Raw genomic sequence first — 14945 nt, forward strand, 5'->3', positions numbered from 1 at the left:
AAACTTTAACTATGAAGTCAGTTATTTGCTATGCATGTACTCAATTTAGTAGAATGAAATCTTAGGAATGTAGAGGTAACTAAAGAGCTAAAGAAATGTAGATTAGAACATTGCTCAGTTCTGAGTTTATTATTTTCTATGCATGTACTCAATTTACTCAATTTAGTAGAATGAAATCTTAGGAATGTAGAAGACAATGATGTGTTAATGAGAGGTAGCTAAGAGATGTAGATTAAAACATGATTAAGCCAATTGATAGGAACAAAAAGGACATAATATACGTGCAGTACGTGCAGTATGCAACTAGAGATTGCTATAAAAGCTGCAGTGTCCGAGGATCGGTGGGCAATCAGCGACTAGCTCAATGACTGTCTCAGCTTTGATTTGCAAATTAAAGTTTAACCCTTCTTGAAGAATCTTCTGCGTCTCTTGGTCATTTGTAAGGCACAAAAAACCACGACATTACCACTTTCCCCACTTGCTTATCACCTCCCCCTAGTGCTCCTCCTCCTTTCCTTTTTCCCATGGTCCACTCTCCTCTCCTATCAGATTCCTTCTTCTCCAGCCCTTTACCTTTTCCACCTATCACCTCCCAGCTTCTTACTTCATCCCTCCCCCCCCACACTCACCTGGCCTCACCTATCCAGTTCTAGCTTGTCCTCCTCCCCCTCCCCCCAACTTCTTATTCTGATATCTTCCCCCTTCCTTTCCAGTCCAGATGAAGAGTATTGGCCCGAAACGTTGACTGTTTATACATTTCCATAGATACTGCCTGACCTGCTGAGTTCTCCAGCATTTTGTGTGTGTTGCTCGTAAATCCTATCTCTAAGAATCCTCTCCAGTAGTTTGCCCACCACTGATGTAAGACTCACTGGTCTACACTTCCAAGAGTTATGCCTATTACCTTTCTTGCACAAAGAAATAACATTTGCCACCCTCCAGTCTTATTGTGATACTCCCACGGCCAGTTAAGATGCAGAGATCATTGCCAAAGGCACAGCGATCTGTTCCCGTAGTAATTGAGGTATATCCTGTCTGGCCCTAGGGTCTTATCTATCCTAATATTTTTCAAAAGTTCCTGTGCATCGTCATTTTTAACATTGGCATGTTCCAGCGTATTAGCTTGTTCCTGTATTTGTCTTGTCTTCAGGAATTCCCTTTTGTCATTAATGGGACTTCTTTACCAAGGATAGTCAGCTGACCAAATTATTCCATACTCCTGATGGAGCAAGGTTAACCTTGCAGGAAGAAATATGGTGAAAGGAAAGGATATCGATAAGAAAATCTGAAATAGATGCTAAGTATAAATGTTGGTACTTTGGTTAAAAGTCATCTGTAATATTATGCACTCTTTGATGGGACATAGTTTAATTATGGAGAAATGGGCTCAAGGTCATCAGAATAATGTTGAGCAAGTAACATAGGCACAATGAGGCTGTCTTGTTCAAAGAGCTAAAGAGGCAGAAATAAGATGTAATTAGGTAAAATCTTTAACTTTCCAAAGAGAATGTGCAGAATAAAGCACATGATCCTATCTAGTCTTGAGGATCCTAGGATTAGGGAGGCATCCAGAGTGGTGAGGCTTGGAATTGCAACATAGTGAAATTTGTGAATTGAAGTAGAGGCCTTGACTATTATCAGGTCAAATAGGTTGTACAGAAGGGGATAAAGGCAAGTTTATAAGATCATGGGTGTTTCTTATACAGAAGGTAAATACCAACACAGGAGTGGCCTGAACATGAGTCATGATTTCCATCTCGAATGTGAAGATCCACATATACCAGGAAGAAACGCCTTAAACTAAATGAGCTTGAGTACCACAAATTTCTTTTGAATGTAGTTTCATCTGGTATGTATGCATATGTATATGGGACTTGTACGTACCTCATTACAGCAAGACTGAAGCCAGTATTTGCTAAAGAGTGGTGTATTTACCACTCTATTTATGGGCAAAACTTGTAACAAAGTACGAAAATTAACCCTTACAAGCTGCATGCAATCTGTGGCCGTTGTAGTTCTTCACATTGAAACTATGAGCTGGTGTTTGGGCTTTCTCTATGTAGCTGTTCCATGTGTGCTGTTTTCTGAATATATTCAGAAGGGCAGTGTTGAACAAGATGCCCATTCAAGCTAGTCCCTTTTGTCTGCATTTAATCCATGTTTTTAAACTTTGAGTCAGAGAACCTTTCACACAGAACCATGCCCTTTGACCCAACCTGTCCATACCAGCCATTAAGTACTTATTTATGCAAAGCCCATTTACCACCACTTCACCCACAGGCTTCTGTGCTTTAGTGATCAATTGGGAAGTTTAGCTTTGCATTTGTGAAAGACTGGACCTTGAGGTTTGCTGCACTAATACAGAAACCACTTAATTCCCCGAACAGGATCTTGTTGAGTCAAAGGTTAAATCCTCAAGCGACATTGAATGAAGATTGAATATCGATTTTATTTGTCAATGATGCTGTAAAATACATAATTTGTGTCAATGACCAACATAGAGAATGTGCTGGGAATATCCCGCCAGCTGTTGCCTTGCTTCTGGTGCTGACACAGCATCCCTACAACTTACTAACCCTGACCTTTGGAACGTGGGAGGGAAATGTTACACCCAAAGGAAACCCACATGGTCACAGAGAGAACATACAATCCCCCTTACAGACAGTGGCAAAACTGAACCCGGGTCGCTGGCACTGTAAAGCATTACAATAACTACCCTGTCGCACTTGTTGGGTTTGTACCCGGATTCGAGGCCAACATCAGTGGAGCATAGTAGGCAGGTTTCTTAATGATGTCTGCCAGTTGAGATGATGTTCTAGTTTATTGCTGAGGTGGATGTAGAAGATTCCTGGAGTTTCTGTGCCTTGGCAACACTTGCCCTCAATAAATGCCACCACAACAGGCCATCAGGTCATGGATCCATTTGCTTTTCATGGACTCTTGATGTCGTTCATTGGCCATGAAATTATTTTTAGGATTTTCTATGGGTGTAAAGGATGCTAAATAAATAATACATTTAAAGTAAGCAGAAGTTCAGATATTTGGGGATTGAAAGCTGGTTTCCATTGAATAGTCGCCCTCAGTGTAGCACTGAAGAATACACACAAAATGGCAGAACTCGGGCAGCGTCTATGGAAAAGAGTAGTCAACATTTCGGGCCGAGACTCTTCAGCCTCGTTTCCACATACTTCCTATGAAGAGGCAACCAGAACCGAACACAGGGTTTCAAGTGTGGTCTAACCAGAGTTCTATAGATCTGCATCATTATCTTGAGCTTCTTGAACTCAATCTCTTCCACTAACAAAGGCCAACACACCATACACCTTCTCAACAATCCTACCTTTTACCTCTGCCATTGTTGCACAAACAATTCCCTTGAGGCTGAGAAAATTGCTGAAAGTAATGAGCTAAGCAAACTAGGTGAGGCAGAAAAGCATTTTGAGGCACATAATTGTAACTGATTGTACAGAATTACAGGGTAACACCCTTGATACAACCACGTAGTATCATTTGTGTAGCAACTGGAGCTCTACACTAGTCCCACAGCTTTTTGTATCAAAACACACAATGTTGTGTTGAGTATCAATGATAAAGCTTTCTATGTTGTTCTATTACATCACCTTGTTTTCACACACACTACCTCATAAAAGAGCAGGATCTCTGGTTTTCAGACAAGCTGGACATTGGGAGTACATGAAACGTTGTGAAAGGTAACAGTTTTATGTCAGTATCAATGTCTTTGTATTTGAAGATCTTAATATTTTAGATGCATAAATGTTTTTCTTTTCTTCAGGAATGCAAATTAGCAAAGGCAGCGGGGTGAATGGGAGTTTTTATCCTTAACTGGCTTTGGCTGACGGTGTTAACTACTGTGTTGCTACTGCTTCCTTACTCAACTCCTGCTGTCGTGTGTATCCTGGAGAATTATGGACCAAGAATATGAGCGGAGGCTTCTTCGGCAAACACATTTCCAAAATGTCTCTGAAAATATGCTTTCTCCGGTAAGCAAGTGGGCTTTTTCTGCCAGGAGTGGTGAAGTTATAGATAAATATTCCACTGCTTGACTGATGAACCTTGAATGCTCACGGATTGAAAGTTAATAAGTGGGTGTCTGGTACATCACTGAACATGCTAACCGAGCCAGTCAGTCCTAAAGGTTAACTTGCAGGTTGAGTCGGTAATAACGAAGGCAAATGCAATGTTAGCATTCGTTTCGAAAGGACGAGAATATAAAATCAAGAATGTAATGCTGAGACTTTATAAGGCATTGGTTAGACCACATTTGGCATAGTGTGAGCTCTTTTGAGGATGTCCCGGCATTGGAGAGGGTCCACCAGGGAATGTTTATGAGATTGATCCCAGGAATGAAAGGGTTAATGTGTGAGGAGTGTTTGATAGCTCTGTGCCTGTACTTACTGGAGTTTAGAAAAACGGGGGGTGGGGGGTCTCATTGAATCCTCCTGATTATTGAAAGGCCTTGATGGTGTGGATATGGAGAGAATGTTTCCAATAGCAGGATAGTCTAGGACCAGAGGGCACAATGTCAGAATAGAAGAATGTCCCTTTAGAATTGAGATTAGAAGGAATCTCTTTAGCCAGAGTGTGGTAAATTTGTGGAATTCATTACCACAGATGGTTGTGGCATCCAACTCATTGGGTATATTTAAAGCAGAGATAATAGTACTTATTAAGGACAGCAAAGGTTATGCAGAGAAGGCAGGATAATTGAGTTGAGAGGGAAAATAAATCAAGCCATGATCAAATTGCAGAACAGTCACGATGGGTCAAATGCCCAATTCTGCTCCTATATCTTGACCTGTTGTGGTCCAGGAAAATAAAAGTACCATAGGAATGAAAATGGAAGTAATATCTTTTGATAAGCTGGCCTTTATAAATCAGAGCATTGGGTATAGGAGTTGGGATGTAATGTTAAAATTGTACAAGGCATTGGTGAGGCCAAATTTGGAGTATTGTGTACAGTTCTGGTCACCGAATTATAGGAAAGGTGTCAATAAATTAGAGTACAGAGGAGATTTACTAGAATGTTACCTGGATTTCAGCACCTAAGTTACAGAGAAAAATTGAACAAGTTAGGTCTTTATTCTTTGGAGTGTAAAAGGTTGAGGGGGGACTTGATAGAGGTATTTAAAATTATGAGGGGCATAGATAGAGTTGATGTGGATAGGCTTTTTCCATTGAGAGTAGGGGAGATTCAAACAAGAGGACATGAGTTGAGAGTTAAGGGACAAAAGTTTAGGGGTTACATGAGGGGGAACTTCTTTACTCAGAGAGTGGTAGCTGTGTGGAATGAGCTCCCAGTAGAAGGGGTAGAGGCAGGTTTGATTTTTGTCATTTAAAAAAAATGGATAGGTATATGGACAGGAAAGGAATGGAGGGTTATGGGCTGAGTGCAGGTAGGTGGGACTAGGTGAGAGTAAGCAATCAGCACGGACTAGAAGGGCCAAGATGGCCTGTTTCCGTGCTGTAATTGTTATATGGTTATCCTGACAAGTGCTAGGTGTAAATTTGATCGGATTTGTTGTATTTCAGATTTGTTGTTTTAATTTGGAAATATAATTCTGTAACGTCAGTTGAAAAAAGAAAAAAATACTTGAACAATTATTTTCTTTAGAAGAAAGCATAAATGCTTTCTATAATCAATTTATCTTTGAAATGTAGCTTTTGCTTTACTTTAGAAGGTAAATAATTGTCATTTTTTTGTCTTAATCTTTTGCTTCAATATAATCTCTGCACTAATCCCCTCTCAGCTTTGTTCAACATGCCCACTGGCACCCCATCATCTTGTGCTGGCATTGATCAGCACTGCCTCCCCTCTGCTTTGAATGTCCTTGCATTGATCGCTCATTACTCCTTATTGTATTGCCATAGAAACCGCCTCTACGCACTTGAACCACAGCTCCAAAACAGAATGATGGGATATTTCAAGACTGACACTGGAAATACAAATGGGGGAACACTTTGTTTATTTCTGTTTCCAAAATATGGCATCTGTTCCAAGGCTTTTGTGAAAACATAAATACTGATCTCATTTCCTGCTGCTCTGTCACATCTGACTGCTTCGAGCAGTGGCATGTCGTTACATGTCGTCAATAAGTTGTGTTTGTAAATGACGTGAATGAGGATATCTTGTTTCAACTTAGACATTTCTGACAGCACCCATCTTTTCAAGCACTTTGACTCTTAATCTTTCTGTGCACTGGGAGGAGTAGAGGAGGGATTCATAGTTTTCAACTTCTGCCTTTAAAATGATGTTTATTCCCTGTCGATATTGGAAATTTACAGAAGGCTTTTAATTTGGTTGTATGCACTGTACGTTTTCTTGTTCACTGTTATACTAGGACTTGTTTTGGGAATTGTGTGTGCTACCCTCTCTGCTTCTTGGAAATGTCTGTGAGTGTTGCTGCTAATCCCAATGTCTGAGGTAAGGCTGGTTAGCAGATAGAGGCAAGCTTAAGCTTCCATTTGTTACAAGCAAATGCCTAATACCTGCTGTAAACTCAGGGAAGGGTCTAAAAGACTTGTGCACTATAGGTAGACACCAAGCCTTAATTGGTCGTAGGTGGTGAGGGGAGCAAGCCTGGACTTGTGCCACGTGATCAAATTTCTAAAGTTCTGTTTCTGATTAGATGACTGGTGTTGTTTGTCATCTGGACCGACGCAGCATCTGTATAACATCGAAACTAACTAAATAAAGCCATTTCCTGGTTCACTTCCTTAGCTAAAGATAATGTTAAGCCAACAGATTGCACAAATAATTAGCTGATGTGGTTCTTTATCAGTCTGTGCAAGGAGGTACGTTGGAAGGAAGAGCAGGGAAGTGACTCTTTCACTGGGCGGGTGCAAGTCTGGTTGGGACAGAGGAGCAAAGCAGGTCTTGAAATACAAAAGTGGTCGGTGCTTAAAGTTGTGCCTCAGGTTAGTGGCCACTTTCTACCTGTTATATCGCATTTGTGGGGGGGGGGGGGTAAAGGTGCTCCTCTTTACAACTTCCATGGTGGTTATTTTGCTGCTTTATGTAGATGGAGTATCTCATGTAGGCTGTGACCAAGCTTCCTTTCGTGGTTTTAAACCAGGGGTCCCCAACCTTTTTTGCACCGCGGACCTGTTTAATATTGACAATATTCTTGTGGACCAGCCAACGGGGGGTGGTGTTAACCACAACAGGAATATAGCTGATAAGTCAACTATAAGTCACTTACAAATGGCTAATACACTCAATTTCGTTTCTAAAGGGTTTATCTAACAAATTTAATATTAAACACACAGCGCGTATTTTCCTCGCATGAATATAGTGATCAGTCAATTATAATTCACTTATAAGTCAATAGCATCATAATATTTTAAGTAACATTTGGATATTAAACACACAGCACATATTTTCCTCGTATGAACATATAAAATCATTGCAACACACCAATATCGCTGAATCAGTGGAAGCCCTGGGCTTGTTTCCCTGCAACAAGACGATCCCAATGAGGGGTGATGGGAGACAGTGATACTCGAAGGGGGTTCCTTATGTCCAGTCAATTCTGCAATTTAGTTTTCATTGCATTCATTGCGGAAAACCCCGCTTCACAGAGATATGATGCTGGAAATGGAAGCAATGGTTTCAGTGCTTTTGTGGCTATCTCAGGATATTCAGCCTTGACTTTGATCCAGAATGCCAGCAGAGATGTTATGTCAAACATACTTTTCAGCCCACCGTCATTTGCAAGCTTGAGGAGTTGATCTTCTTCCCACGCTGACATAGATAATTCACTGAGGACATTCACAAATGGGTCACAGACTCATTCCTTTGCACGTCCTGGTTCATGGTGATCGCGCACCAGCTGTGAGAAGGAAGATGCAGCCTCAGTCTCTCCCAAAATCCCAGCTAATGTTGGGAACATGTCAAATATGCCCCTGTCCACTCGCCGTCCCCACAGTTCCAGTTTGGCCTTGAAAGCAGATACTTTATCTGCCAACTTGTAGAGGGTTGTCATTCTCCCCTGAAGTGACAAATTGAGATGACTGAGCAGGTTGAAGATGTCACACAGATCAGTGAGTTTTGCTATTCACTCCTTGTCATATGGTGACTTGTTAAGCCGTTTCAACAGCTGTGCTTCAATGTCCTCCGCTATGTCATCAATTTTCCTTGAAACTGGTAGCTGAAAGAGAAACCTGTGCCATCTTGTTAGCTGCAGCTTCTCCCAACAGTTCACAGCACGTGTCCTTGACAGCAGGCAGAATCAGTTCTTCACCAACAGTGAAAGGCTTCTTAGCCTTAGCAATACGGCTAGCCACTGAGTACAACGCTCTCAGAGCAGCAGCATTTGTGGAGGTGGTGGCTCTCAGCACTTGCTTCTTTCCCACTTGCTCACGTTTTTTTCGCTCACAAAACTCAACGGGTTTGTCTTTAAATGCAGGGTGCTTGGACTCAAGGTGCCGAAGCAGTTTTGAGGGCTTCATTGCCTCATTAAACAGCTTGCCTCCACATATGATACACAGGGACCTTGGAGCGTGCGAGTCACCGGTCGCATTAAAGCCATATTTTATGTACGAGTCATCGTATTTGCTGTTGAAGGAAGCTTTCTTTTTAGTCTCGGCCTCAGCTGTCTCTGTGTTATCATCATCGTTAGGCCTTTTATGTCCCTACCATCTCTTCCAAAGAAACTCTCGTGACGTTTGTTTTTTACTCATTGTGTAGTTGTAAGTTAATGACCGACTGATGACCTCGCGTGTGTTCAAGTTCAACAGTGGGTGTGACGAAATGAGGAAAGGTGCAGCTGACTCATATCGTTTGATATCGTTTCCTCGCAGCCTGTTAGCACATGCTTTGCGGCCCAGTGGTTGGGGACCACTGTTTTAAGCATTGTCTCTGTGAACCAAGAAGGTGAGTGATTTAGTGCAGATGGATTTTGGACTTCAGGTAGGGTAAGACAAGGGAGTATAAACCAATCCTCATTGAGAGATCAGGAGTGGAGAGAGTGAGCAATTTCATGTTCTTGGGTGTCAAGGCCTCTGAGGATCTAATCTGATCCCAACATAGCGATGCAGTGGTGAAATTTCATTAGATGTTTGAAGAGATTTGGTTTGTCAACTAAACACTCGAAAACTTCTGTAGATGTACAGTTGAGAGCATTCTGACAGGCTGCATCACTGTCTGGGGAACTACTGCACAGGCCAAAAGAAGATACAGGAAGTTGTAAAATTGGTCAGCTCCATCTTGGGTACTAGCCTCTGTAGTATCCAAGACAACTTCCAGGAAGGGTGCCTTAGAAAGGCGACATCCATCATTAAGGACACCCATCACCCAAGATGTGCCTCTTCTCACTGTTACCATCAGGAAGGAAGTACAGAAGCCTGAAGGCAGACACTCAGTGTTTCAGGAACAGCTTCCAATTTCTGAATGGACATTGAACCCATGAACGCTACCTCACTTTTTTAATATATATATTATTTCTATATTTAATATATGTATATAAACTTACTATATTTGATTTATTTAGGTTTTTTTTCTTTCTACATTATGTATTGCATTGAACTGCAGCTGCTAAGCTAACACATTTCACAGTGCATGCCGGTGTTAATAAACCTGATTCTGATGTTGAGCACGTTGTTCTTTGTGGCAGTCACTTCCTTGCCGCTTTCACCATTGGCAACCATACTAATCTGTCACACAGTTTCTCCACCACTGTTCTGTGATATGCTTTGTTTTCATAATGGGCGGGGTTGTTAGCCCTGCGCCTGGCCCCCAGCCTGGAGGCCCAGTAGGACTGCTGTGTCCAGCCTCCTTCTCGGACCGGTCCATGAACGTCCAGTGCCAATTCTGGAGATCACTGGAGCATGTCAGCTGTCCCACCAGACTCGCAGTGGGTGCTGCACAACAGGAGCCCATTAAGAAAGCAAACCAAGCACCAGTAGAATATAAATGAAAGGTAAAAACATTATGCTAAACTTGATTGGGCCTTGGCTTGTCAGACCTTGCTTAAACCACATTTAGAATATTGTATGCAGTCTGATCTCCATATTGCAAAAAAATAGAGAGGCATTGGACAAAACGCAGAAGATATCCTAGCCTGATACCAGAAATGCAAAATGTGCAAACAGAGCAGGCAAAGTCTTTTCTGAGGTCAGTAGCAAAAACACTGTGGTCAATGCTACCACTACAGTATCTTTTCCATTTGTCACATGAGGAAGATTATATTGATACTATCTCTTGATGGGAAAAGCCTCATTATTATTTGGGGCCAACTCTGCTGTCCCTGGGAGGATCTTAGAGATGACTTCACCATCAGCAGACAGTAGGAAAACCCTCTGTAATTACCCCCATCCAACTTACCTCCTTCGCTGAAAGAGGTCCTGATGTAGTGTGTCTCACATCCAAGTAAGGTTCTGGGAACCCTTTCCCCTCAGTTGACAAACATGGAGGAACCACAAGTTACTGTGGTATGCCGACAGCAGACAGCATCAAGTGGAGAACCAATACTTCTCCTGTGGTTGTCTGGGTGAAAATTTGTGTGATTTACAGTAATTCTGGATGAAAATTTGGGTGGTTGTACAGTAGTCTACAGGCTTCTGCTGTGCTGAGCAGTAGGCTGATTGTGGAATCTGTAGAGGGAAGGTGACTTTCAGTTGACTGGAAGCAGTTTGGGAGAAGGTTGTGAAGTAAAGAGGCACAGTTTTCAGAAACAGAAGGGAATGCTGACTTAGGTTTTGTGGGATACAGCAGCTGAGAGGAGGGTAGGGAACTGAGGTGGAAGAGGATTGGCTACATTACTCTTGCCACTTATAGCATCTGAAAAGCTTGGTTAAGAGCAACATTATCCATGCTGAGTGCTTATTTCTATGTCTTTACTTTCTGGAGATTTTGTTTTTTTTCTCCCTTTAGTTGTGGATTGTATCATTTTGTTCTTCCCACTGACATCAGGCTCTCCTCTAATTTACCTCTTGTGTTTTATCATCTGCCTTAAGTATAGGTGTTAGTTATCTACCACTCATTTGGGCTCCACCATTTGTTTTAAACAAATTGTTGAGTATTTCTGTCTTCTCAATTTCTTTTAAAACAGTTTATCCTCCAAGTTTGATTAGTCTATTTAATATTTTTAAATACCGTATGTTTGTGTGATTTCATGTCCTACTTTCTGAGATTATATCGAGTATTTCAGTCAATATTTTCCTATCCTGCTAATTATATACTGTATGTATAATATTTTGTGTTCCTTAAACATTTAATTTCATTTTTCCTCTTTGTCTTCCTAATTCTGTTTTCAGCCTCTCATCTTGTTGTGTCTATGCTCATTTGCCTTACAGTACTTGCTGTCACTTTGAATTAAATTGAATTGACTTTATTTCTTACATCCTTCACATATATGAGGAGTAAAGATCTGTCTATGTGCAATTTATAGTAAATTGTAATAAATAGTATGTACAACAGGACAGTCAGTATAGCATAAAAATATAATTGTATCAGCGGGAGTTGATCAGTCTGATGGCCCAGTAGAAGAAGCTGTCCCAGAGCCTGTTGGTCCTGGCTTCAATGCTGCAGTACTGTTTTCCTGGTTGGTAGCAGCTGGAACAGTTTGAGGTTGGGGAGACTCGGGCCCCCAATGATCCTTCGGGCCCTTTTTACACACCTGTCACTGTAAATGTCCTGTTGAATAGTGGGAAATTCGCATCTACAGATGCACTTGTCAGTCAGTCCGCACCACTCTCTGCAGAGTCCTCAACATTTTCCTTCTGGGGTCATCTTTGTGTCTCATTAGTTTATTTGTTGGTTCTTGTTTTTCAGCAGGAAATATTTTTTCAGCACATTTCAAAATGGTTTACATTGCTCTTCTGCTGTGTCATTATTTACCAGCTCTGTTCATTGTACTTTCCCCAAGTACCATCTTAACCCTTTCTTGTTAGCATCCTTACCTGCTCGAGTTCATTCATTACTGCTGGATCTAGTTCCTTTATTACCTATCTTGCATAGTTAATTAATTGAAAGAATATACTGCATATAATGGGAGTTTCATTATATTGTCTGTTTCAGTGGTGAATCAGTGAAATTCTCTGCCACAGGCAGCTGTGGAGGGCAAGTCTTTATGTACATTTAAGGCAGAGGTTGATAGACTTGGTTGGTTGGGGTACGGAGAGAAGGCAGGAGATTGGGTTTGAGAGCAAAAATTGGATCAGCCATGATGAAGTGGCAGCACAGGCTTGATGGGCCAAATGGCCTAATTCTGCTCCTATATCTCATGGTCTTATTGCCACTTCTAGCCAGTCAGCTGACCCAGTAGTATGTTTGATCCTGTATATAATTTGCCTGCATCTGTATGAATTTCACTTGTCTTAATGATACAGTTTTATCCAACTGTTGTGTGAACATTTAGCTGTATCACCTCACTTGTCTCTCGTGCTTCTGTTATGCCATGAAACACTTAATTTCCAACACTGTTTTCATTCTGCAGCTGTATCTCAGTAAACCCCACTAAATCTGATTCCTTCCATTGTCCTTTTCTCCAATTTCTCCATTACTGTGGACACTGGTCTGCTGCTCTAGAGTTTAACAAGTTCTTCAATAGATTTACATTATTCTTCTGCAAACTCCTTCCATTCTACTACAATCCCGCACTCATCCCTGCCACTGACACCACTCCTTTAGTTGGGTAGCAACATTTCCCTCAGAGCTGGAAATGTAGGTGGTAAAGGAAGGGAAAAGTTTGTTTGGAGGAGGTAGTGAGCAATTTAATGATTGCAATCGAGAGGGAAGAACTAACATAGGCAATCTTCACATTCTCCGATGCTAACACAGCATCGCAACACCTAAAGGAATTAATTTGAGTTCACCAGTTAGGCTTATGGTGAACCCATGTACATGAAATGTCATACACCAGAGGAGGTGCATTTAAGGTGAGAGAGCAAAGTTTAACAGATATGTGTGGGGCAAGATTTTTTTTACACAGGGAATGATAGGCATAATGGGCTGCTAAGGCTAGTGGTGAAAGCTGAAACAATAGTGGTGTTTAATAATCTTCAAGATGAGCACATGAAGATACAAGAAATAGAGGGATATGGATCATGCGCAGGCATAAGAGATTTAGTTTAATATAAGCATTGTGTTCAGCACAGACGTCATGGAACAAAGGCCCATTTCTCTACTGAACTATTCTAGGTTCTATTTTCTAAGAAATTTGTGTTGCTTTAGTGCCTAAGATGATTACAGGTAAAAGTTCACAAAGCTAACACTAAAGAAACCATAACAAACACTTCTGCCTAAGAGAGATGATAAAGCAAAAGCAATAAATTGGAGATTAGACAGCTTAATGTCAGTAGGAAGAATAATGATACAATTGCAACATTCTTTTGAAATATATATTTATTTTTGAAACTTCTGGTGACCTGCACTATACTGCTGTCGTAAACCAGCAAATTTAGTGATAATAAACCTGATAACTGCTTCAGATTCTGAGGTGATGCCAAGGATAAGAGTATTAAGCTGTGAGAGGATACCATAAACATGAAGTATGTTCATTGGTTATGATTTAATTAATAGCCAAGAGGGGTATTCCTTATAATATCCATTTTATTGGATGTTCAACTTCTCAAGACTTTTTGTACCAAAGTCGTCTCAGTCTCGAACAATGCATTTCAATGGATGCACAACTCAAGACACTACAGACAGCAATATATGGGAACAGTGTGAACACATAGCAGGTCAGGAAGCAATCAGTGGATGAGATGCAAAATTAAATGTTTCACATCAATGATGCTTCATCAGAACAGATCAGTTTATCATTTGGTCCCGAAATGTTAACTTACTTTCTTCCCACTGACCTGTTGAGTATCCCCAGCACTTTGTGTTATTGCAGATGTCCAACAAGAATTCTTTTTATTTTTCTGTTTTGTAACAAAGATTGGAGAGTTGAGCTCTACAAGAAAAATAGAGGTTACAATAATCTAGACAAAAGTATACAAAATAAGTATCCACAATTAATGTTGCCCTAGGGGAAAGCATGTATTATTTCCACAGATGTACCTATGCATGTGTTTTTTTCAATGTGGTATTGAAGTGTGATTTGGAGAATGTTGCACATGTGAAGAGTTTAATGTATCTTTAAGATGATGGTTAATAATTCAATAGTTTCATGATACTGTTATCTGATAATGTACCCTATACATTCATTCTTTATTTCTAAACAGCTTCTGTTTATAATGCCCAAGATTAGATGGATTCTGAGTTTAAGTTATTTATTTTAAATAACTGCTACTGATGTGAACGTTCTTTTGAAACAGTCTGCCTTGAGTACACGACATGTAACGTCAAACTCACCAGCGACCCTTCCTCGCAAGACAGGTGACCGATTTATCCCAACGAGGGCGAGTTCTAACTGGAGCATCAACTTCCATACCATAAATGTAAGATAATATTGACAAGTGATGTGAAAAACTAACATTGGCTGTTGTTAGCTTCTTATAAATCCTTTGCAAAATAATAATGAGGGTTACTGTCAAACAGAGTGATATTTGAGCATTTTGGTGGGGACAAGTGAAACCTGTGGGCACACTAAGCATGGCATTGCTGGAATACAGTCATGGCAGGAGTCCTCAGTGCTCCAACAAGATACTTTAAATTCTTCACTCCACTGGTGTACTGAAAATCTCCTGAGGAACTCAAAGTATCTTGTTGGGACACTGAGAAAAAAATGCCTTTAATGCTACTGAACTGCAAATGTTTGGCTGGAACATTGGGAAGATGGTACTTCCAACACACCCGTAAGAAAATTTCCATTCATTCATAATAATAGTTGGAAAAACAGTCTCAGCACATACAGTATTTGGCAATTAAATGTCTTGTTTCAGAAAACACATCAATTATTCAAGGTCTTGTAAAAATTGCTTAGTAATTTTTTTCAGAAGATTTTACATTTTTTGAGAGTAATAAAGTATCAGGTCCTGCA

General features: G+C 40.6%; 1 protein-coding gene across 2 annotated transcripts in view; it reads left to right on the plus strand.

Moving 5' to 3' along the window:
• Nucleotides 1-14945, plus strand: part of LOC140736935 (fizzy-related protein homolog) — a 52697-nt gene that overhangs the window by 6933 nt on the left and 30819 nt on the right. For both annotated transcript variants that reach the window (XM_073062982.1, XM_073062981.1), the window contains 2 exons: nt 3794-4001; nt 14281-14403. In XM_073062982.1, coding sequence (XP_072919083.1) covers nt 3927-4001; nt 14281-14403 — 198 coding nt within the window. In that variant the 5' untranslated portion in view covers nt 3794-3926. The remainder of the gene's footprint in view (nt 1-3793; nt 4002-14280; nt 14404-14945) is intronic.

The sequence above is a fragment of the Hemitrygon akajei genome, chromosome 12, assembly GCF_048418815.1.
Source record: "Hemitrygon akajei chromosome 12, sHemAka1.3, whole genome shotgun sequence".
NCBI classification, from domain to species: domain Eukaryota; kingdom Metazoa; phylum Chordata; class Chondrichthyes; order Myliobatiformes; family Dasyatidae; genus Hemitrygon; species Hemitrygon akajei.